This window comes from Aythya ferina (assembly GCF_964211825.1).
Source record: "Aythya ferina genome assembly, chromosome: Z".
Lineage (NCBI taxonomy): Eukaryota > Metazoa > Chordata > Aves > Anseriformes > Anatidae > Aythya > Aythya ferina.
Window position 1 is genome coordinate 84005696 of NC_140299.1, and position 24622 is coordinate 84030317.

General features: G+C 39.3%; 2 protein-coding genes across 3 annotated transcripts in view; one reads left to right on the plus strand and one right to left on the minus strand.

Annotated features, from left to right (window-relative positions):
* SKIC3 (SKI3 subunit of superkiller complex) overlaps window positions 1–3123 on the minus strand; it is a 50265-nt gene extending 47142 nt beyond the window's left edge. The window contains exons 1-4 of the mRNA XM_084504186.1: window positions 2975–3123; window positions 1911–2008; window positions 1422–1565; window positions 303–394 (exon numbers count right to left, since the gene is read on the minus strand). Coding sequence (XP_084360312.1) covers window positions 303–394; window positions 1422–1565; window positions 1911–2000 — 326 coding nt within the window. The 5' untranslated portion in view covers window positions 2001–2008; window positions 2975–3123. The remainder of the gene's footprint in view (window positions 1–302; window positions 395–1421; window positions 1566–1910; window positions 2009–2974) is intronic.
* A 256-nt stretch (window positions 3124–3379) lies between these two features.
* On the plus strand, window positions 3380–17755 carry ARSK (arylsulfatase family member K). 2 transcript variants are annotated; one of them, XM_084503960.1, is made up of 9 exons: window positions 3433–3539; window positions 4733–4884; window positions 6726–6855; window positions 8592–8751; window positions 9604–9886; window positions 13089–13260; window positions 14661–14885; window positions 15823–16047; window positions 16134–17755. In XM_084503960.1, the coding sequence occupies exons 3-9, from the start codon at window positions 6786–6788 to the stop codon at window positions 16421–16423; spliced, it is 1425 nt and encodes a 474-aa protein (XP_084360086.1). In that variant the 5' UTR covers window positions 3433–3539; window positions 4733–4884; window positions 6726–6785; the 3' UTR covers window positions 16424–17755. The 2 variants fall into 2 exon arrangements, with proteins under 2 accessions (XP_084360085.1, XP_084360086.1); XM_084503959.1 differs by lacking the exon at window positions 4733–4884 and having other exon boundaries at window positions 3380–3539.
* Window positions 17756–24622: the final 6867 nt, after the last annotated feature.

Genomic DNA, 24622 nt, shown 5'->3' on the forward strand with positions numbered 1-24622 from the left:
GGCTTGGTACCCTCAAAGCTAAATGCATCAAGGCAGTGAGGTTACACAGATGACAAGTGACAACATAAGAATCTTCTGAAATGCTAACCTCAACCACAACTATTCCAAAAGATTTTGCTCTATTAAAAGAGGCAGAAATAACATAGCTTTTCTGTACCTGTATAAGGTGAAGTAACCTGCACTTACCAGTGGCTTAAAAAAGACAACTGGCAATCTATCCTGGCAATCATATCAGCTATGGCATTCACTGAACTTTTGTGAGCTAAAAACCTTTGACTGAATTATAGTACAATATTCTTTACCTTTCATAGAGTTCCAAGAGCTTTTTATAAACATCTGCTAAGTCTCCTTTGACATCGGTTTGGTTGGATTTCTCATATAAATTTGCTAATCCCTTTAAAAAAATAAGATCAGAAAATAAGTAACATTTGATGTCTGCAGTTATGAATTAAATTTACATTGCAAGTTCCGCCTAAAAAAATATATTGCCTTCACATGTTAATGCAGTAATCTCTGAGCAGAATCTACATTGATATTCCTGTATCTATTTTAAAATAATAGCTTTCCTCGCTTTATTAATTAATACAACTATTTGAAACTTTTAAATGTTACATAATGTTGCCTGCAAATTAGATTATATACAAATCCAGACTATATACAAATAGCACCTCACCAGATGAAAGCTTTATATCTAAGTACCACACCACCTTGTACATGTATAATAACAGAAAGCCAGAATCTGACGGCTGTGGAAATTTCCATACACCCTGAAATGAGGCACTAGTATTTATACTTTAAGAAGCTATTTATATTGAACACTCAACAAACCTTACTACAATAAAAATATCAGATTCTGACATCTGCAAGAGACCTACCGTGCAACTTTATGCTTCACGAGTCTCCAAATAACTCAACTGAATGCCATATACTGCTAGGATGTCACAACACCAGCAGTACACATTACTTTAAATGTACGTTGTTATTTTTTAAGTAACATCAAAAATTAATAACAATCCATTTCATGCTGGAAAAATAAGTTTCTAGATAAAACATTTTATTGTATACAAGAGAAGCACTCTCAAATGTTTGTTAAGTTATGAGCATGGCAATTCTAAGCACAGATAAATTTACTGTATGTCCTTCAGTTTACATTCTTCCTAGCACCTTTCGCTGCTATCTTGTCTAGAGAAGAAACACACGCTTAAATGCAACAGAGCTAAAATTCATGCTGCTACACACACACAACCACCCATGGCTTTCGTTTGTACACACATAACATTAACTTCTGTTACCGAAAAGCTCCGTACAACTTAGTGCCTGAAGAAAACTCAACGTAAATATTAACTCAGCTTTGTTCCCATACTGAACTCCACAGGAATACTTTTCATGGAAAGAAAAAATGAATCTGGGCACACACTTACCTGCCATGCCAGCAGCTGGTTTGGTTCAATTTCAATAGCCTTCTTATATGCTCCTTTGGCCTGATCAGGCTGTTCTAGCTCAGCAGCTGCCAGGCCAATAAATACCCAGGCATTGTAGTTATTTTTTTCTTGCTTTAAGACTGCCTAGAAACACGCAATTTTAGGTGAAAAGGATGAACGCAATGCATCTCACAGATTCATGCACTGAGTTTTCTCATTAAGGTTTGGTGAATTCCTCTTTATGATAATATTAAAAGTTAACTCATTTTTAGGGAAAGGTTAAGGTTCGTAACTTGAGATTTTTATGCCACAAAATGTTTCACATTGGAACTGTTCCACTGAGTGGAACAGAAATTAAGCTGTGCGATTAATCTTAACTATTACATTGGTGAGGTACAACACACTCCAGAGAACTACATAGTTCTAAGCGTATGGGAACAGCAAACAAAAAGTACAAAGCACTTTACTTTCCAAGTAAATAATTCTTACCTTGCAATGTTTTAAGGCTTCCTTATATTCTTTATTTCTTATGGCTTCTCTAGCGCTCTTTAATGCTGCTTTCACCTCCTTATCTGACATTGTGGCTGCTAAATAAAACCAACACATAATTAGTTAGTACAGAAGAATTGTAAAACCATCTAGGTTGGAAAAGATCTTTATGATCATCAAGTCCAGCCATACAAACTGAACTCAGAACATTGCTAATGTCCTAATGTAATAGCATAAAGAAAGCATCCCAAGCACTTTAGTTACTGCAACATGCCTAAACTGCACACTGAATGATAATTCCCTAAAACTTGCTGAAACAAATACTATAGTTAAGATCAATTGGTCACGCTTAGTCTCAACGCAGGATTACTTCTATATTCCAAACAGTTAAGTGATACGCAGCACTTATCCTAAGCCTTGACACGAACTTCATTCTGGGATAATCCTCAATGGGATGAGAGGTGTTGTATGACAGGTACCATAGTTTAAGTTGTGGAACGTCAGCACATGAAAGACACCATATGTACGTTCCCGTAAGGCAGGAATTGCTGCACAGTGAGCACCAGACATGTTCTCAAGGGGCTCCTGAGATCAGAGCTTTTAATTTTTGTGTAAGTGTCGGGACAATGGTCAGTATGACACCAACACTCAGGGGCGGTCTGCCTTCTGTCACTACAGCCGCACAGAAGTGTTAAAGTACAAGCATAAGAGAGGTTCATGCTTGTAACATCCGAGATAATCACACCCTGTTTCGCTTCAATCTAAACATTTCGCCTGAAACAAAACTTTAAAACATCACAATGAAAACTGGCAAAGACGGGACGTGGCTAAGGAACAACTCAGAGGGTGCAGGCCAAGAAACGTGCTGGAAGGACGAAAAAGCGGCTTGTAAAAGCTGAAGAGCAACAGCTGAAGAAGGGAATAAGGGCTTAGGGAGGAATTAATAACGGAAGCGTGAAGGAAGATGGCTGAGATCTGAGATTCCCTCAGAACCTCTCTCTCTGTATATACGTATATAGATATATAGAGAGAAAGAGATTATTTTTTAAACTCGCCACACGCACGCTTTTTAGCAGCTGCCGACGACAAGCGCTGTGGCTCCCAGCGGGCTCAGGCTCCTCAGGCTCCTCAGACCCAGCGCCCCTCGCACCGCCCGAGCCCGGGCTCCATCTCCACCTGCGGAGAGACGACAAATTCAGCCCGGAGCGCGGCCTCGGCCCCCGCCCGGCCCGGCCCGGCCCTCCCTCAAGCAGCCCATCCCGCTGCCCGCCTCAGCCCCCTCCGCCGCCATCTTACCTCCCCTCACCCCCTCACCACCCCTCCGCGGCCGCCACCGCGCAGGCGCAGTCCCCGCCGTGACGCCGCGGCGGGGACGCGTTCCGCCCGGCCCCTTTGCGCCCGCCAGCGGCGGCGAGCCCGGGGCACGCTGGGAGTTGTAGTCCTCCCGGCCGGGCCCCGCCGCCCCGTTCCGTCCCGTCCCGTTCCGCCGCCGCCGCCATGGCGGGCGGCGGGGCCGGGGCCGCGCTGCTGCTGCCGCTGCTGCTGGCGGCCGCCCTGCCTGTGGCGGCTGCCAGGCCGCGTCCCGCCGCCACGGGGCACAGCGTGGTGCTGGTGGCCTGCGACTCGCTGGTGAGTGCATCACCCGGGAGAGCATCTTCTTTTATTTTTTAATTTTTTTTTGTAGATTAAGATTTTTTTTTTTTTGTAGATTAAGATTTTTTTTTCTCCAGATTTTCAGGTTTTTAGTGAAGCTGTTATGCCAGGTTTCAAATTCAGGGGGGTTTGCCTGTCTCTCTGTGTAGGTGGTGGAGCTGAGGACAGCTCTAGGTGAGGCTGGGAGAAGGAAAGGCACAAAGGGAGACATTTTTCCGTCAAACTTCCTACAAAAACACTGAAGAAGGTGCTTAACCTTCCTGATCGCATTTCTAGTGCAGCACAAGGCGGAGTTGGGTGGATCTGAAACCATCATTTTTTTTTTCCTGAAAGCTGTCAAAAAGTAGCAGATTTACTTTCAATTTATGCCCACCTTTCTGCTGCCGGCAAAATTCACGCTTGTTTTGTCGAGCGTGACGAAAATTCTCATCTTGGTCGTTCAGGACCACGTTCAGCCTCCGAGGCAGTGGCCGCCCGCTTGAGCAGCCAGCTTTGTGCTGTGGGGTGTCACGCCAAGCACCGTGCTCACAGGGCTTGCTGCTGGAACACAGCAGCCGTAGGCAGTTCAGCTCCTGAGTTGCTGCTTGAGATAGAATCATAGAATCATAGAATATCCTGAGTTGGAAGGGACCCTTAAGGATCATCAAGTCCAACTCTTGACACCGCACAGGTCTACCCAAAAGTTCAGACCATGTGCCTAAGTGCACAGTCCAATCTCTTCTTAAATTCAGACAGGCTCAGTGCAGTGACCACTTCCCTGGGGAGCCTGTTCCAGTGTGCAACCACCCTCTCTGTGAAGAACCCCCTCCTGACGTCCAGCCTAAATTTCCCCTGCCTCAGCTTAACCCCGTTCCCGCGGGTCCTGTCACTAGTGTTAATGGAGAAAAGGTCTCCTGCCTCTTGACAACCCCTTACGAGGAAGTTGTAGACTGATTGTAGACTGACTGAGATGCACAGTGGTGACAGGCAGCCATCTCCTCACGCTGCTTGCTGCGCAGCTCGAGTTCCTGGATGAAACGTGCTTCCCTCTGTAACTCAGAACGATTGGTACTACTTCAGGTACTTCAAAATCCACGAGTGCTACAGAAACATGAGAGAATGGTTTTACAGAAAAGAGCTGTAGAGCTTTCATCTTCTCAGCCTGCTGAAGAAACTTATTTCTTTCGTAGAATAGACATGCCACCTTCCTGTCCACTATCAAAGAAAAGACTGTTAGCTCCAGCTGTTCAAACATCTTCGCTGGAGGACCTTATGAATAGCTTGCTGATGGAGGAGAGATCAATCACGTACTCTCTGAAGATTGCTTTCCACCCAGAACTCTGTGAGATTGCGGCCATACCATTTGTCTTACTTCTTTGTCTTAATTCTTTGTAAATTTTCCACATGGATGATCAGTGCTTACCCTAGGAAATCTGGAAGCAGTAGAACACAGACTTAAGTTCTTGAGGCTTGTTTTCACTTACTTTTGCTGATTTTTTTTTCTCCCATGTACTATTCAAAAAAATTACATCAGTGAAACTGTAGTCAGAAAATATATCTACTAACATGCAGAAACAGCACAGTTTGAAATAGATATAGTCTTATATTGTCTGATTTCTATTCTTGAAACTCTAATGAAAATATGAACACAGAAAGAAACTATTGTTTCTGTGTAAGTTTGCTTAATGCTTCATATAGGAAAATATGTTATATACAGCGTTTTGTTTCCAGTAGTTATTTTCAAAACAAACACCATCCTCAAAAATAGAAAACAATGAGTTTTCTTATAAGTCTTACATCCATCTACCTGTTTTGTTCTGAGTTAAAGCATTTTCTCTTATCCTTTAGAGTTTTCACTGTGACACAGATGCCAGAAGAGCGTTTGTACCCGTTTAAACTTAAAACTCTTTGAAAGGTGAAATTTCATATGAAGTAAGGCATTGATCTTGCATTCCTGGAGACTGTACGCGTTCTTTGTGTTTTGAAGTAGGTGGTCAGAGGTCTCCATCTGTTTTTGTGCAGCAGCTCCAGTGAAGCAATCACGGCAGTTTGCTTACTTGAATAAAAGTACCTGTTCAGCAGTAAGAGACAGCAACTCCCTTGTTGGCCATATCTGGCAACTTTTGATTACGAGTCAGCTGGAGCAAAATGGTTGTTCAGTTAATTGTGTTCTGCTGAAAGAGGTAGTATCTCACTAAACAATCCATTTCTCATCTGAAACAGAAGAATTACAGTAAAACAGTGCAGTTCCATACTTAGTGTCATACAATGATGCCTGCTGGCTCCAGCTGCTACCAAGACCCCATTCTGCCAAATGAGGCTAGTCCAAAATACAGCCTGTAAAGCATTTCTGCAGGCTGCTGGTAGGGTGTGATTAAGTTACATCAGGGTTACAAGCAGTGATGTGTAAGCTGTTTTACTGTGTATTCTCATATATGAACCAGTCTCACTCTATAAGGTAATATAATATAACGTAATAACTTGGCACAATGTCCACTGCCCATATGCATTTGAGGTAAAAATTTGCTTCCTGGCATTAATTATGCAGAGGCTGGTGTTGTACTTTATACACACTTTTACATTGTAAAATGCTAATCATTTTACCAGTCCCTTGTTTAAAACAAATTCACAGAGATGTGGTGTGGATAAACCTTTAAAAAGAGCAAAGGCATGAAGAATCCAGTGGGAGGTGTCCCTGCCCATGGCAGGTGGGCTGGAACCAGGTGATCTGTAAGGTTCTTTCCAACCCAAAACATTCTGTGATTCTGTGAATCAACTCTGTTTGTACAGAGATATACACCAGTCATTGCACGAGTCTGCATCAGTATTCTGACCAATTCCTTTTCATCTTTTACCTGATCCTGTAGAGCGCTTCATGTTAGGACCCTGAGGAAGAAATAACTCTGGAAGAACTGGAGCTTAGACTGTGTTGAGCAATAGAAAGGAAGTGGTTTTATGAAGAATTGCAGTTGTCTTGTGCATGGCTTTTTTTTTTTTTTTTTTTTTTTGAGTTATACATTTTATACTGATCTAACAAGAGCTTCTCAATTCCTTATTTTCCATACCTAAGTAGAATCAGCAGTGTTTGACTAGTACAATTTCAAGATCACAAGTTAAGAAGTATTGCTGACAATAATTTGGGATAGCAGTTTTTATGTAATATTTTTCTCTGCTTGGTTGCAGGATGGACGTTTGACATTTTATCCTGGAAATCAGACTGTGGAATTGCCTTTCATAAACTTCATGAAAAGACATGGCACTGTCTTTCTCAATGCTTATACCAATTCTCCAATTTGTTGTCCATCCCGTGCAGGTAAGACCAAGCAAAAAATCAGATAAAAGAAAATGATAAATACTTGCACACATCAATTTAAACATACAGTAATTATTGGAAACTTCAAAGGCTTAAATTTGGGGGCTTTCACTTTTTTTTTTTTTTTTTTTTTTTAGTAAAACCAATTTATTTTTGATTTGTGTCTGAAGTTCCTATAGTATTCTGATGTTCCATCCATTTCTCTTTTTTGTGGCTCATGCTTCTTCCTTTCAGGTTTTTGTTCTCCCTTTTATATTTTTTTAATTTTTTTTTGTGCAATTATATCCAAGCTTCCAGGTCTTTTTCCAATTTCACTGAGGCATTTTTAAAATTTTTAAAAATCTTGAGGATTTGTAAAGAAATTGTCAGTTTGTGTGCTGCAGTGTTGAAACTGTATTCAGACCTACTCTTGTCCCATCCTGTAGAAATGCAATAAATCTCTTTCCTACTTCAGGAAAAAAATATTAAATAAAACCAATTGAATACATTGGTTGCTGTTAGCCTTGCCTCTAGATTACATTTATTCTAAACACTGCATTAAATACATAATGCATCCTTCAGTGTCTTTAATTATATACATAAGTATTCATCTTTACTCATGGTAATCAGTGTCCCATGTGCATCTTCACATTTGCGGAGTTTAGAACTTGGACAGTTAGAAAGAAGCTGTATTCTTGAATAAAAGGTTACATCTTAAAGTGTTTCTAGCCTTCTCAGTTGTTGCAAAGATCCTCCAGAGGTGACGTAAATGAAATTTCATCTATAGCTGAAGGTGAGATTCCCCTTTCTGTAATACATGATAGGAGGAAGCAGCCTGTCCTACGTGCAGCAGACAGGCGTAGCTGTGAGCCTGCAAGGCATCTCTTCTTTAACCACTAGCTTGGAAACTTTGAAGGAACTGATGGTGCATCCATCGTGGAGGAGTCAGAGACAATACTAGAAGGGAAGGGAAGAGCTAGGGGTGATCTGAGGCATGGCTGACAGTGGGGAGAGGAGGGGTATCACCATGGTTAGCATTGGCGTTAGTGTTTTCTAGTGTTACTGGCTTTTCCACTGCGTACAGACAAGTTTAGTTTTGCTTTTGGATCCACCTTTGACTTTAAATTACCACTGAGAACAAGACAGTCTACAAAGAAACAGGGACTGGATAAGAAAAATGTTTATTGTAGCTCCTTCTCAACCTTTCCTTGGTTTCATTTTTTTTTGACCACTTCATTAATAATTTTGCTTTTTTTCTACAGCTGGTAGTGAAGTAGAATATATGGAAAGGATAAAACCTTACATATAATAAAAGTAATAAATATAATAATTACATAAAATAGTTTTTTAAAAAGTAAAGGACTCAAATTCTCTTCACAAACATACTTTAACACTAAAATCTAACTGAAGTGAGGGGAGATCATGCTTTGGAGCGCCGTTATGTTTCATCAGGATCTGCAATGCTGTGGATTTTTTCCTGATTTACAGAAAAGCCTGATTTAATGACTATAGTGCATGGAAAGGTGGGACCTTTATCTGTGATTCTGGGGATTATTTTAATAATTGCTGCTCATAATGATGACAAAAATGTGATCCACTTGAGTGGGGAATATAAAACGCCATTTTTCTGATTCTTAATGTGAACTTTTAGCATTTAAAATAATGAAAAGATGGATCCATTCTGAAGTATATTCAACTTAGTTTTAGACAGGAAGCACTACTTACTCTTCACAAACCATATCTCATTTGTTTTCCAGCTATGTGGAGCGGTCTTTTCACTCATTTAACAGAGTCTTGGAATAACTTCAAAGGTCTGGATCCAGATTATGTAACGTGGATGGATCTCATGCAGAAGCATGGCTACCACACACAGAAGTATGGGAAATTGGATTATACATCTGGACATCATTCAGTGAGGTAATCAGAGAGATGCTCCTGGTATGACATAGACAGGAATGAACAGCCTGGCAAGTGGTTTCTGTCTCTGACTGAAATGGTAGGAGCTTTTATTTGAAGGAAATTGTGTTAGGACCCTAGTAGAGGTCTGTCCTGTAATTGTATGCAGCCATAAGCATATCTCATTTTGTCTGTTTCCTTTAGCTGGGAGGTGAATTTCAAGATTGTGGCTTTGCTCAGTGTGAATGGTTATTTCACATTTTGGTTATTTAATGGTTATTCATATTTTATTGCTTTAAGTCTTCTTTTGTTGATTATATATATAGGATCAGTATAGGAAAACTGAAACAGAGAAACATATTTGATAATATTTGAATATTAAATCTACCATCACAAACACTGGCGATGTTTTGGTTTTTTTTGAAGGCTGTGTTGTAAGTTTTTTTTCTAAATAACAAAATTCCAAGGTCCTGTTTACCAGATAAACAGTTAGATAAATAGATAAATAAATGTAAATGTAAGACAGATAGATAAATATGAATGCATGCCAGAATATGGAGCAGGGTCAACAAGGTAGAGATGCTATATCTAAACATTGTTGTGTAGATGTGGGAAGAAGAACCATTCTGACATGAAGTTATAATAAACAAAAAAGTTTCAGAAACAGGAAAGAATGACTAAAGCTATGAGTATAAAATAGATATGTGATAGCTGTAGATTACATTTATCACAATTCTCCTTTACGTAGAAATTAGATAGATTACAGCTACAAATGTAGGAGAAGTTCATTGGGACTTCTAAATTCTTTTGACTTGGAAGAAAAATGAAGAAAGCAGTTACCACCAAGCATGTGTCTTGTGTATGTATTTTCAGTAACCGTGTGGAAGCCTGGACTAGGGGTGTTGACTTCCTGCTCCGGCAAGAAGGGAGACCCATGGTAAATCTTACTGGCGACAGGAGGCACGTCAGAGTGATGGAAGCAGATTGGAGGAATACTGACAAAGCGGTGGCTTGGATACGGGAAGAGGCCATTAACCTTACTCAGCCTTTTGCTCTTTACTTGGGACTAAATTTACCTCATCCCTATCCATCACCTTATGCAGGAGAAAATTTTGGTTCCTCTACATTTTTGACATCTCCCTATTGGCTTGAAAAGGTATGTGAAGATGGAATTTAAGTGTAAATCTATTTATAACTTTAAAAGTATTTTATTACTTGTAAGTTTTCAGATCAGACACAGTTCTGATAATTCAGTACACAGTAAGTAGTACTTGGATGGGATGTTGGACTTACGATTTAAGATTAAGCAAATAGAAGCAAAGAATTTTCTTCTGTTGTAGGAAAGGAAAGGTTTGTTTGCAGTTATCACCACTACCTGTTTTAAATTGCTAACTGTTATAAACTGCTGACTGTTAGAAATTTGGAATTCAATGGCAGGCAACACATTAAATTGATATAATGAGACCTAAGTTTTAGTGAGAGATTTTCTGAGCAGAAGTCTTTTTTCTCTTAACTGCTTTCTATGCTACTGTAGCATCATTTGTTTTTAGTGTCCCAAAATGTCCCGCTATGTCTATACGTGCAGAGCTAGCAGATAGCACTCCATCATAAAGACAGAGTAAATATTTTTTTCCATCTCATGCAGTCTCCAGGTGCCCTTATCTGTCATAAATCTATAAAATGGTTACAACAGCTCCCACTGCATAAAGGCATTAGGAGTTTCTTCAGCTGAAGAAGTGAGAGTCACGTTTTAAAGGACTTCATACTTGCTTCAGAAAAAAGCAGATGCAATTCATATAACTGAATTTTGCATTTTCTACCTGGGAGATGCAAAATTTGTTTAGGTGCAACAAAAATACAAAGACTTAGAAAAAGAGATATACAAATTAAGGCTGAGTGACATTGATAGATACCGGTCTAATATCTGTAATAGATATTCTTTATTAAGAATGCTGAGAAGCTTATAGGGAAAGGAAGAGAGGGGGGGGAAAAAAAAAAAAAAGGCAGAAAAAAAAACGCACCACAATCCTTCCTGTGAAAAAAGCAAGATCTAGTTTGGATATTAAGGAAACTTCCTAGGTGCTGATTGCTACAACAGACGTTTCTTGGAAAGTAGTGGTATATACCTTGTCTCAAGTTATATACGTATCAAGTATCTGGTATATATCTTCTTTCACGTCACAGCATAACATCTCAAATTTATAACATCTCAAACAAGTTTTTGCACACTTAATCCAGTTAGACTATTGGAACTCCATAGTTTGTTGAGATCCTTTCACCCACTGTGTAGTTGAGTTCAGTTATGTGAACCACATGCTTCTACCTAGTGACCATTTCCTGATTCTTCTGGAATGTATTTGTTTTGGCCATGGAAAAAGCAGACTCTGAAAATGACAAAGATCAATCTCATGAGGAAATTTGAGTGTATAGATGAAGAATGTGAATTAAATTACATGTTTACTTGGGAGCTAGTACAGAATGGAGTATCAGCATGGTATGTTTATGAAACCCTGTGCTGCTGAGCAGATGGTCCACTGTAATTTGCACTGGCTGGCTCTTTTTCGGGGCATGTGGCATCTTTTCTAGTTACAAGTTATGACAGACAGACATAGAGATAATGGCTGAATTCTTAAAGCTAGGTTCTAATCTTGTATAAAAGGATTCAGTCTTCTGCTGGATCATGGGGATTTTTGCTCCCATTATATCTCATACAGCTAATAAATACCATTTGAGGAGTCTAAAATGTGACTTTATGTACTTCATGTGACTGCAGAACTCCAGACCACAATGATTCTGTAACATGAGAATCTCCATCTAAGCACTGGATAGATTATCCTGTATTGTCTACTGCACAGAGTATGCTCTCATTTCTCAGGGATAATGAAATTGGCTATCACCCTGTGAACAGGAGGTGGTGCTATCTTTCCCACATTTGGGTGAAAATCTGTTTTACAGGGTGCATGAGGTAGGTAGTGAAGTCAGAAGGGGGAGCTATGTCAATAGCTGCTGGACCAGAGAGGTGTCAAGGGCTCTTTCTCCAGAGTTCTCACATGTGAAATGACAGCTTTCTCATTGGCGTGAAGCAGGTAGAGTTGAAGATCCATGAAATCACTTCATCTGTATTAGGTTTTTAAATTCGACCAGTATATCTGACACTGCATGCTAGCAATTAATATTAGACTTCATGAAATACTATTTTTCTACATACTATCTAAAGTATTGTCATTAAAATACAGAAGAAGTAGAGAGCATTTTTTTTTTGTATTATGCTGCACACTGTAAAATACACTCTTTTGTACATGTCTTGAAACTTCTGAGTTTCTCAGTTCCTTATGGTGCAAATCCTAGCGTCTTTGATCTGCTTACTTATTGGAACTTGCTTCTTCACCATCATAATCTAGGCCTCTGCTCTGATTATTAGAGAAGATTTTCAGAGGTAAATGGGAACAGCATGTGTGTTTTTATTGCTTAATAAACTTATTTTTTCCATACTGAGACTATAGTTCTCTGCTTTATGGTAATTTGTGTTTTAAATCTGTGATTCAGAAGTAATTAACTTTGTTAAATGCAGCACTTACATAGGAGCATGCTTACAAGTGTGACTGCCTAGGCAAATGTATGCGTCAAACTTTCAGGCACTAAAGCTGGTGCTTACGCACACAAAATCAGTGAGAATACCAGTCTGAATATGCGATCTAGCATTGTATGTAATTGATCGGCTCCTCCTTTTAGCTCCAAACTGATTTTGTGCCTCTTTATAATTAAATGGCTTGACATTTGTAGAAATAAATAGAACTGTATTAGGAAATTGGATTAACATGTTGAAATATGTTTATCAAGATGCCAGGACTTGTCCTCCAGTTTTCTGTAGACCTTCCCAGACTAAGTAAATTTCTTGCTTTATAGACACACCTGACACACATACATACATATGGTTTAGAGGCATTTGACACTTAACGAGACACTATGCCAATCCTTCCATAACTTCTCTAGATTACAGATCTAGAAAATTGTTTCACACTATCACCTCCTGTTTAAAAAGACATCAGCTAGAAAAGCACATATGTCCGGCTTCTTTCCTTAGTTTCTAGCTGATTTTTATAGCTCTTTTTTATAACTAAATGACTTAACACCTGTGGAAACAGAGGGGAAGTATGGAGGAAGTAGCAACACCACATAACAGATAGACAGCTGTTGTCTCCTGCACCACAAACTGAGAACTGTGAAATTATGCTAAAAATTTTACATTAAATCTGTTTTTTTGTTGTTGGTGGTTTTTTGTTTGTTTGTTTGTTTGTTTGTTTTAGAATTGTTTAATTCAGTTGCTAAAGTAATGCCAATATCCTCTTCATTTTTAGGTAATGTATGAAGCTATTAAAATTCCCAAGTGGTCTTCTATTTCAGAGATGCATCCAGTAGACTATTATTCATCCTACACCAAGAATTGCACAGGACAGTTTACAAAGAAAGAAGTGAAAAATATTAGAGCATTTTATTATGCTATGTGTGCAGAGACAGATGCTATGCTAGGTACGTAAAGTTTCATAACACAGTGGGTTTTCTTACTCTGATTTTTTCTTAAGAAATTTAAAAGAAAATGCAGTTAGGGCTGGTCTTTTGGAAAAATGAAACAAAGCCACACAGTTCAGACCTAAGAGTAAGTCACATAGATGTTACTTAATCACTCTCTATGATGAATAACTGGACAGCTTTTAAGGCAATTGCAAAGTGAATTCACTCTGAAAAATACTAAGATGAACTATCAAAGAGTAGATAAAAGCTCAGTAAGTACAGTAAAGCTTTGTTTGACATGCACCAGCAGAATTAAATGTTTTTTCATTAGGTGATAACTGAAAAATAGAAATAGATGGAAAGGGGAAACATCAGCAAAGCAAAGCTGCAAAGAAACTGAAATTTGGTAGCACAAGCAGTTCCCCTGGAGATTGATTTCAAATGCATAGATACAATGATAACAACTAGCCGTGGCTTAAACAATGAAGCTACCTTTGAAGTCTTCCTTAGCAGCATATTATTGAAAACGAAGAAGAAAAAGATTAATTAAGTAATCAGAATACTTCCTAATCTGTGATAAGGTCTACATGCATAAAAATTATAATGCAAAATAGACTTCGTTTAGGGTAATCTAATTCTTAATTTTAAAAGCAGCAGTGAAAGAACAAGAATTTTCTTGCATTCTAATTTGAAATTCATGAATAAATAAGCTAATCTTTTTGCAATTTTAGAATTATTAATTTAAAAGGCATAGAATTACGCTTTCACATTTTATAAAATAAAAGAGATCAGTGGGGACACTAGGAAATGAAGGTGTTGCTAAGTAACTCTGCACTGGGGTTTAATGTGGTAATTTAAGTTTTTAACTAGTCTGTTTAGTCAAGAATTATGTTAGTTACAGATATGCAGATGCTTTGCTTAGTTACTGATTTCATTGACCTTGGCCTTGTCTTCCTTGAACAAACGTCTGTGTAAAGGGTCCCTGTGGGACATAAGCACAGGAAGGAAAGACACCCATGATTACATGTAAGGTGGATGCTGTGAGGAGTCCTTCTCTCTAGATGTAGTGTTAGGGCTTCTTGGTGCTGTGTTTTGCTTCTGTTGCAATAATTGTTATTAGTTATAGTAGCAAAAATGCACCTCATCCTGTGGTGCATCTCTGCCCTTCATAATTTTTATGGTTGTTGTTCAGTGCCCTCCAGGCTTCACTGGGAAGCAGACTGCTGCAACTAATTTACTACAATATAATACTGTATATTGTTCTGGGATGCATGCTTTGGGCTCAGCCTTCTGTGGCAGAGGGAGGATTTCCCAAGCCTTTGAATAGGATTACTCAGGGTTTGCGTGCCACTCTCCAATACAGAAGCTTAAAGGAATATTTTGAATGTATCTTTCTGAATACCTTTTTCTTGTTGCAGGTGAGGTTATTTCAGCTCTGAGAGATACTGGGCTTCTTAAAGAAACAATTGTTATATTCACTTCTGATCATGGAGAACTTGCTATGGAGCACCGGCAGTTCTACAAAATGAGCATGTATGAAGGAAGTTCCCATGTTCCTCTCTTAGTTATGGGGCCAGGCATAAAAGAACAGCAGCAAATATCAAACTTGGTGTCTCTTGTGGATATATATCCTACTATGCTTGGTGAGTTAAGTCATTTCGATCTTTTTTTTTCACTTAATTATTGTTGTATATATGTCTATAACACATATGTGTTATAGACAGAATGATGTCTCCACTTTGTGAAACAATGTAGTAAACACAACAGGAGGTAACAATTTATTTGGGGAGCATAGGTATGGACTTAACACAAAACGCAATAAGTGCATATTAAAACTGAATAAAGGAGTTGGTGTTGTTCCTTATTGCTGTTACAATCATTCTCACAATTACAGAGAATGATTTTATTTGCGATTATTTGTTTAAAAATGAGATATGAACCAATCAGACATAGTTCAGATATGAATAATCCTTGCTAGCATGCATATCTAATAATTCACTATAGAAATTACAATGTAAAAGCATCCAGAGATGTGATTTTATCTGAAAGGATGGCAGCTTATCAAAGGAATTTCCTTTATGAAGTGTCATGTGGAAGAAACTTAATAAAGGTCTTTGTGTAGGAAAGGTACAATTGATCTGAGCAAGTGTAATAAAATGTGATAATCCATATCCATTCTTATCTTCTTGGATATGGAAAAATCCTTTATGGATCAGAGAAACAAATGAAAAGGACTTGCATCAAATTACCTACAAATAAATAGAAGGTACTTATAAGAGTATATTTTCAAACAGTTTTTGTGTGACAAGTCACACAAGATCTCTTTGGAACTAAATATTCGGTGAAGTCACCATTCCAGGCTTTATCTACAATCTTTTAGGCTGCTGATCAGAAAACTGTTCTTTTCAAAGCAGTCTGCAAAACTCTTTATTGAAGAAGCATCACATGCATGTTACAGTTGCTTGAGAAAATGTGGGGCAAGAGATAAAACTGTACTTCTAGTAGTAAAAGCTAATGAAAATTTGTTTTCTATATTGTTTTAACTGCAGTAGTATCTTGATTATATATATCTTTGCTTAGATATAGCAGGAATTCCTGTCCCACAGAACCTCAGTGGATATTCTCTTATACCGCTGCTACAGGGAAAGGCTGAAGAGGAGGTGTCACCCAGAGGGCCTCGGCCCTCGTGGGTGCTGAGTGAGTTCCACGGGTGCAATGTGAATGCTTCCACATACATGCTTCGAACTGATAAATGGAAGTATATCGCATACTCAGATGGCCATTCAGTACTTCCACAACTGTTCGGTATGTTACAACTCTTGTGTCCTAACTGATTGATGAATTCAATTACATGCACACTGGCTCTTAACTGCCTTTTTTGTTTGTTCCAGACCTTTCTGCTGATCCAGATGAGCTCACAAACGTTGCCGTAAAATTCCCAGAAACTGTAAATTCCTTGGACAAAATACTTCGCTCTGTAGTAAACTACCCAAAGGTTTCTTCTTATGTTCAGGAGTATAACAAAAAACAGTTTATCAGCTGGAAACAAAGTTTGGGACAGAATTACTCAGCTGTTATTGCCAACCTTAGATGGCATCAAGACTGGTTAAAGAAACCAAAAAAATATGAGAAAGCAATTGATGAGTGGCTGAATCAGAGAATTAATAAAATAAATACATAAATAAATAAAAACAATGCAGATTTCTTATGAGTGACTATGTGGAAACATTCTGCATTTGTCATATTCTGTTGTGTTTCAAGTGCTAGGACTTCTATCTTATACAAGCTATTTAAAGCAAAGATGATCAGAGGATTACTGGTTTTTGTTAAAAAGCCAGAAAAAAATTATATAACTAGCTAGCACAACAAATTTAGGTTCTACGTGTTATAATTCCATGTCACTTAAGAATCCATAGAAAGGAGAGCACATAAGTATTAATTATGTGTATGGAGTGTTTAGCTGGTTGTCAGAATACCAAGTATTAAGTGTCAGAACTTAACAGCAATTTGCATTTCTAAGGACAGACTGTTAAACGGATTATGGTACCTAGCGTGGTGGGATGCCAGTTACAGAGAAATGTGCTAGAGCCAGTTTTCCATCAAGGTGGACTTTTAAGTTCATAATAAATTCACAGTTATCCGGTTTGGAGATGCCATAGAGGTTCAGATTTCATCAAAAAGATATCAACCACTGCTGGTCTGGACATAAATGCAGTTTATTCAAGTACTTAATATTTTCAGCATTCCCTATTTATACATCATTGAATCTTCATCCTTTGAGGATCAGCCTTCTAATCTCTGGCTTTTGGATCTGATCTTATCATGCCTCACTGTTCAAAATAATTTCACTATATGCATAGGCCACTCATTGAACATGTTTGCTCTGAAGAGGAATTTGGCCTTTGGTCACTGTTGGAAATTAAGGTGGGGGGAAATAATAATAAGACCTTCGGACCAAAGTTGTGACTACAGCTGTTCTGTGAAAAGTGGTAATGCCATTTGCACAACATAAGGTGAAACCTGATTGAGTAGATTCCCCATTATGGAGTTAGATTCTGCAGGTAAATGTCTTAATGTGCAAAACTGGAACCTGAAATGTATACAGAGGAGACGCTGTTGAAGGTTGCAGAAAAAAAAATAACATAAAAATACTATTTCTCATTTTACCAGGAATGTGACAAAAAACAAAGCAGTTTTGGAAGGAGATAAGATTTAGCTAGTAAGTCTTAACTTTTGCTTAATGAAGAATATGCTTGTAGCAGCACTTATATGTGCTTATTTTCAAGCATGGTTGTTGCAGCTATAATAGCAATTCAGGATGATATTATAATTCATACCTAAATGTTCTCTGGAATTTTTAATGTAATATTCAGCAGTAACAATAAGCTTGTAAAAAAAATAACATGAAAAAAAAGTATTTTCTGATGGCTAGGTACTCTACATGCATTTTGTAAACTGCTCACTACACTATTATTGGTATATATTAAATTCAAATAAACCTTTAAATCCTGTAGCATGTGCCTTTGCAATTCTTGCAAAAATGAGTTCAGATAGTGATGAAATCATTTCAACAAAAAATACATCTTAGCATTCTAATATAGATTGGCTGCATAAGTACAGGGAAAAATGTAAAAATGTCCCTATGAAGGCTCATTCAGCAAGGAAAATAATAAGTAAATCGATCACTTTCCAGAGTTCTGGACAGAATGGAATAAATTGTACAGAATATAGCAAAATAAAATGACAGTGAACTGTGTTTTTTTTTTTTTTTTTTTTTTTTTTGGGTGTGTGTGTGTTTGTTTGTTTTGTTGTTGTTGTTTTGTCAGTGCTTTCTTAATGTTTAAATGTATCACTAGGGAAAATTGTGTTCTGTCAATTCTGTGAATGCAGTCACAGAATCACAGAATCACAGAATTTTCTAGGTTGGAAGAGACCTCAAGGTCATCGAGTCCAACCTCTGACCTAACGCTAACAGTCCCCACTAAACCATTTCCCTAAGTTTTTCATCTAAACGTCTTTTGAAGACCTCCAGGGATGGTGACTCCACCACTTCCCTGGGCAGCCTGTTCCAGTGCCTCACAACCCTTTCAGTGAAGAAGTTCTTCCTAACATCTAACCTAAAACTCCCCTGGCTCAACTTAAGCCCATTCCCCCTCGTCCTGTCACCAGGCACGTGGGACATTTCTCAGAAGACAAAAGCCTTTAAGGATGCACTTATTTGTAACTGTTAGGCTAACAAAAGTGTAGTTCGTATTAATGTGTGAAATGGAAAAACAAACTTCCTACCTTAAACCCTTGCAGCAACTTGCTGAATAACAGACCGCGGAAAAGGCTGGTTCACAGGGGCAGTTTCCAAAATAATTGTGGGAAACCCAGTAATGTGCTAGCTCACAAACTGAAAGTCGAATTTCAGTAGGAAGGGATGATCTCTGAGTTATTCTGTGGCATGTAAGGTAGTGAGGGTTGTGGTCAGATCCCAGACTGGCCTATACAGTCCAGGACATGGTGCTGGACAACCTTCTGTAGATGGCCCTTCTTTAGCTGGGAGAAGTGCTGTTAACCTCCACCATTCTGGTATTCCATGATAGTCAAGTATTTATTTTTGTATTTGGTCTTCTTAAAGAGCTTATTTAACAAGAAAGCATTAATTTATTTGTTAAAAGCAAAACTTCGTCTTCCACAAGTTCTTTGAACGAGAGAAGGCAAAGGCCCCCCTAATACTTAACTACCTCTATTTGCAATAAACAATCTGCCTGTTTTGGTAGAGGACTGTACTAATTTAACTATAAAATAGATATATTTGCAATTGATCATATTCAGCTTCACTGTCTTGATTATGCTAAAGCATCTGCATTGCTACAACAAATCAAATGATGTTTGCAGCATGCAAGCTGGGCAAACTAACTGGAAAAACACCTTTCTCAATCACTCTAAACAAGTCATACAATGCAATGATGATAAATACATAAAAATAGAGATAATAAGACATAATGTCAGTAGTAAATAATGAGAAACTGGGGATTGAAAGGGAGAAGAAGGGCTGGAATAACAATGCAGTCAAGCATGTTTTCAGATATACTCAGGTCAACAGAGCGTCATGATATCCTGAAAACTAACAGACAAACAAAAAGCAGGTGAGGTACCAGTGTTCTGAAGAATAACAATGGGAATTATTTTTGTAACTACAAGTTCCTAGAAGTCATTGCAGAGGTAGGAGACTGCCAATGTTGGATATGCCATCAAATCATGAAAATAATCATCTGTATTCTTTGTCAGAATAGCTTGCCAAATAAGTGAGAAAAAATGCATGCAATTAGGCAATGACGTTTATTATATCTTTTTAAGCAAAGTGTAGAAATAGATTCTAGGTAAACTAGGTTGTTGTCTAGGTTGCAACCTGTCTAGGGTGCAATTTCTTCAGGAACAAAAAAAAAGTGTGGAGATGTTGGTGAAAAAGGAGAAGAGTATGAATCAACAGTATGATGTGATGACAAAAGAAACAAAGGATGTTCTTGGATGATTTAAAACAATGTTATATGCAAGACACAAGGTAATTATTTTTTTCTTCTCAATACTAATGAATCCTCAAGATATCCCTCGTTTGTGGCTTTGTATTTTAAGAAAGATGTAACCAGATGAGAGCATTCAAAGGTATATAATATAAACAAGGGACTATGAGTTGTGCTAGGTTTGTTTCAGACTTCAGAGAAACCTTGATAAGTCCCCAGATAATAATAGGGTCACATAAAAGCACAACAAACTGCTGTCACCAAGAACAGAAAAAGATGCCTTTGTTTTTCAGGCATGGCTGTTCTGATGTGGTATTTGGGGAAAATAATGTAAGGATGGTTAAGCATAAAAAGAGACTTTCTGGAGAGGCTATCAAAACTGACACTGGAATTTATTACAAGTAAGTTGAAAATAGTTGTCAAGAATGGGTAAGGTACGTGTGATCCTGCTCTAGGTAAGAGTTCGACCAAATGCTTCCTTGACACTCTTTACCGCCCTTCTTTTCTGCCTGCTGGGTTGTGATTTGCCACTCTTTTTTTTTTTTTTTTCTTTTTTTTTTTTCTTTCAGTGAACAAAGTTGAGTCCCATTTACATACCACCCTTCCAGCTTTACAATCTTTATAATAACTCCTTGCCATCAACAGTAATTGCAAGTTAGCATGAATTATTGTAATGATGTTTTGTAAAAATACCACACAAAGTACCTGTTTTCAGAATGATGTCTTTTTCTGTGAAAAGTCAGTCTTAACTTTGTTAGAGGAAGCTTGAGTTTCAGCTGCTGCCACTACCTGTCAGAATCTGGTACCTTTACAAGTAAATGTGGTTCAACACAAATACCTACCAAGAGACACTTTTTGAAACAAGACAAGATACCCATAGAAAAGAGAGAAAAGTACATGTATAGGAAAAAAAAAAAAAGCTCGGTGTTGTTGGATAGGTTAGTGATGCCTAGTGACAGAGTGTGGATATAAGGAGCCTCAAGTGCTGTGTCATTGAAAGAGTGCTTGTTTGTGACCTAGAATAATCAAGAAAAAGCCCTGGCTGAAGACCCAGTGAGACCCTGCACAAGTAGGAAGGAGCCTTGCCCTCACCTGACCTTCCTCATTCAAGGTGTTGGTAACATTACTGAGAGCACAAATGCATGCATACTGCAGCAGACCTTAAGAACTAAAAAAAAAACTTCCCACGAGAGCAGACTATGACTGACACACCAGTAGAGGGGTGTCTGCGATTGCTTTCTCATTCTGGGATTAATCAATCACTCATGGGAAATGTAAATCAAGTAAGAACAGGAAGGGAAAAAAAAAATAAAATATTTTTCTCTACTGCAGCTTGACAGGTAGATACAGCTGGCCAGTTCTTCAATGCCTGTCTGCAAGCAACACGGATGCATGGATTATCACTCTCACCCATGTCCCCTGAGCCTCCCCTCTGGTCGAGGTTTCTCTGGAATGTCCTCACCATGCTCAGGATGTGCTGGGTTGAATCTTGCCTTCCATGGCTGCTGGCACCACAGCTAGCAGGGGGGTCCTTCTTTTAGACCTTCACTTAGCCCCATGCTCAGTCCTCTCAAACCAACTAAATGCCAGTCTGGTACTGGTAATGAGCTCTGCCCAGGTGGTGTCTTGCACCTCCTTGTCCTTGTGTTTATTTAACACGCACATTCCTTCGTTCCCTTTATCTCTGTGTGACTGTATGGTGTCACCAGAGACTCACAAGGTGGAGGAGACCATGGGGCTGCAGCCTGCCATAGCTGCAGCTATGTCAGAACTACTCCATCCAGTGAACCAAGCCATACCATACCCGGGAATTCTGCCCCTTGAGTACCTCCTTGATGGTCTATGACATCCAGCTCTTGCATGTGCATCACCTGTCACTCCACCCCTTGACACCATCACACATGCACATGTACAAGGGTTATTACCTTTAAAAACCTGCGACTTCTGTGCTGTGCATTGCCAAAAGTTTGTTGGTGTGTAGTAATGTGCATTTACAGCTCAATGTCAGACAATATAAAGACAGTTTTGCTAATGTATAAACTATGATTGGTAAGACCAAAATGATCCGGTTCAAAATTGGCCTCAGAATACTCCTGAATCAACCTCCGACATTGAGTGACTGTCCCCATATGTCTGCGTTCTGTCTGTTTTCTTCCATTTCGTGGGAGGTTTTTAAATATTCTCTTAGAACAGAAATGTCAATGGAGATATGACCAGATTGAGCAGCATAAGTACAGCGGGTTGTATTTATCAATACACGCACGCTACCTTGAGAGATGGCATATCCAATGCCATCTAATTTTGGAGCACTACTTTTGATACTCCTGATGCCTCTTCTTGCAAGGCCAAAACTGCATTGATTGTGGCATTGCATTGAATTGCAGTAGCAGATTCAAGTACAATTACACTGTGATTCAGAAATAGGATTCAAGATACGTATGTGTTTTGATCTTTCCACTAGAGGGTCTGGAGGTTGAATGTGCCTGGGTAAAAAATGGGCCAGCCCATGCCATAATGTACTTCTGAATGCGTAAGTAACCATCCCACTGTACAGGTAGGCGCCTGTGCTGCCTGGGCTCTTACAAGCAAAATTGTTTACTAAATCCTGCAAGTTCACTGTATCTTTCAGCATATGGTAAGGATGGTGGTTTGGCGGTGAGCAGTCCTTAATTTTGTTATAAGGTATTGAACCATTTGCAGTATAACACAAGAGAAAAAATAAATGCATATTCCCATCTGGACCCAGTGTCTTTACTGACATGCATAATGCTGGAGTTCCACACATAACTGAGCATTGTTTCACACCTGTATTCCTTTCCTAGCTCCTGTCCTTTCCTGGATATATTCAGGCAAGGTGAGGCATTTAGTCTATTGGGAATGTGAGCACGGGGAACATCAGTGACACATAGTGATTCAGGGCTTCACAGGAAGCCCATGCACCAACTGGCTGATTTCTCTCTCCAAGAAGAGTTAGGAGGTGCTTCCAGTGGGACACCTAATAGACGTAATCCCGTCACACCTTGAGAAGGTGAGTGGGTACATAACCAGCATTTGAGGAGCTCAAGGCCAGGCTTTGAGCAACCTGCTCTGGTGGGAGGTGTCCCTGTCATGGCAGGGGATTGGAACTGGGTGGTCTGTAAGGTTCCTTCCAACCCAAACCATTCTATGAATCAATGATTCTATGACAATTTAATAATTTTTCCTTCCAGCCTGCTTTTGTTACAGGAAACATCGGAAAGACACATATAACTGTAAAACACACCATTTTCTTGATTCAAGATAACATGAGCCAAAGACTTTAAATTTTAAAATAAATATTTCATATTAACAAAGAGAGACAGTATATGTTCAGGGTTCTCCTGTTCTAAAAGCAAGACACATATAAAATTATAAATACAAAGAAAAGTCAAATTATTACAAAAAAATAGGATAATGCCTTAGGTGCACTCCACTACAGTGTAGGCACTTGGAGTGTTCTCACATAATGTTCATGAGCCTGGAAAACAAAACAAAGAGACTGGTCTTGGGTATTGGGCCCTGGCATGCTTATCAGTCTTGTTATTCCAGACATACACTGGATCAGAATTCCTCTGATCCACGTCTCCCATTGCAGTGGGTCTGGTTTCTGTGTGCCATATTCCTTTCCCCCAAATATCTCAGTTATTAACTTGCAAATTATTTGCCTTCCATTTCTTCAGTGACTCCTGCCCAGGCTTCATAGGAATTGGTGTAAGTCACTTTAGCTTCTGCTTCCAGAGCCATTTAAACAGCTTGCAACTTGGCTAATTGAGCAGATCCCTCAGCTCACGTGACAGGACTTTCAATCCTTGACTGATACGGCAGCATGTGTTCTAGCCACTTATCTATGAATGACACTCTGTTGTGCTGCTGAGGATTACATATGGGGGCTTCCTTTATTGGACAGTTAGGATCCCGATCTCCTGAACATCTTCATTGAGTTTCCCTTCTTTCAGACTTCCCTCACCCTGTGCCCTGGGGTAAAGCTTATGGTTGCATGGCCATTTGAGGGCCAACCAGCAGGAAAGGGTTTACCTTCCAAAGTGGGCTTTAAAACACAGAGGGGTAGTTTTAAATGTTCCTTCCTGTTCTGGCTGACGTTCTTTGTATCCACTAAGGCTAGATATGTTCTAAGCAGCACTTCTCAAACACTCTGTGCTGCCTGCCGTGGCTTTGAACTGAACTCCATGGGCCATTCTCCTTGACCCTGTCTTACCTGCTGTCACAGGCCTCACCATGCTCCTGGATCCCCTACCACGACTGGGAGTGCAAAGGGGTTTCAATCGTGTAGGGGTCCTAACAACTCGTAGGCCATTACTTCTCTAAGCTGCTGAGAGGTTCTCCAGCCTGCTCACACCACTACTGCTGTACTGATATCTTCAGCATGTCATGCAGGGGTTGAGCTAGAGCCCCAGAACTTCCTGAATCCCCACGCACCAGCTGTCTGCTGCAGGGATTTCTGATCGGCTGCGTTGGTCAGGTTGCAAATATCCACTGGGACATCACCGGGTTCTTTTGACTCGCTCCTATCCACCTGACTACTGGGAATTTTATCTCCTTACTGGAGCACAGTTGTTGTTCTGATGGGGTGTCAATCATTAATGCTTGACAGGGTTGGATGAGGCCCTGGGCAACCTGATCTAGTGGGAGATGTCCCTGCCCATGGCAGGGGGTTGGAAATGGGTGGGCTTGAAGGTCCCTTCCAACCCCAACCGTTCTCTGATCCCATGAGTCTATGATTAAACTGTGGGTTGTGAGGTTGCATACCTTATACCTCAGCTCGTTGCTACCCGTCTAACACATCCTTGCAGCAGGTGATTAACATGATCCCCAAGACAGTATTAATCCCCCTA

Excerpts from the sequence above, each read along its gene's own strand:
- ARSK (XM_084503959.1), top strand. The coding sequence starts at position 3,408 with ATGGCGGGCGGCGGGGCCGGGGCCGCGCTGCTGCTGCCGCTGCTGCTG. Across the intron at positions 14,886-15,822 it reads TATATATCCTACTATGCTTG|ATATAGCAGGAATTCCTGTC; the intron begins GTGAGTTAAGTC and ends ATCTTTGCTTAG. Across the intron at positions 16,048-16,133 it reads AGTACTTCCACAACTGTTCG|ACCTTTCTGCTGATCCAGAT; the intron begins GTATGTTACAAC and ends TGTTTGTTCCAG.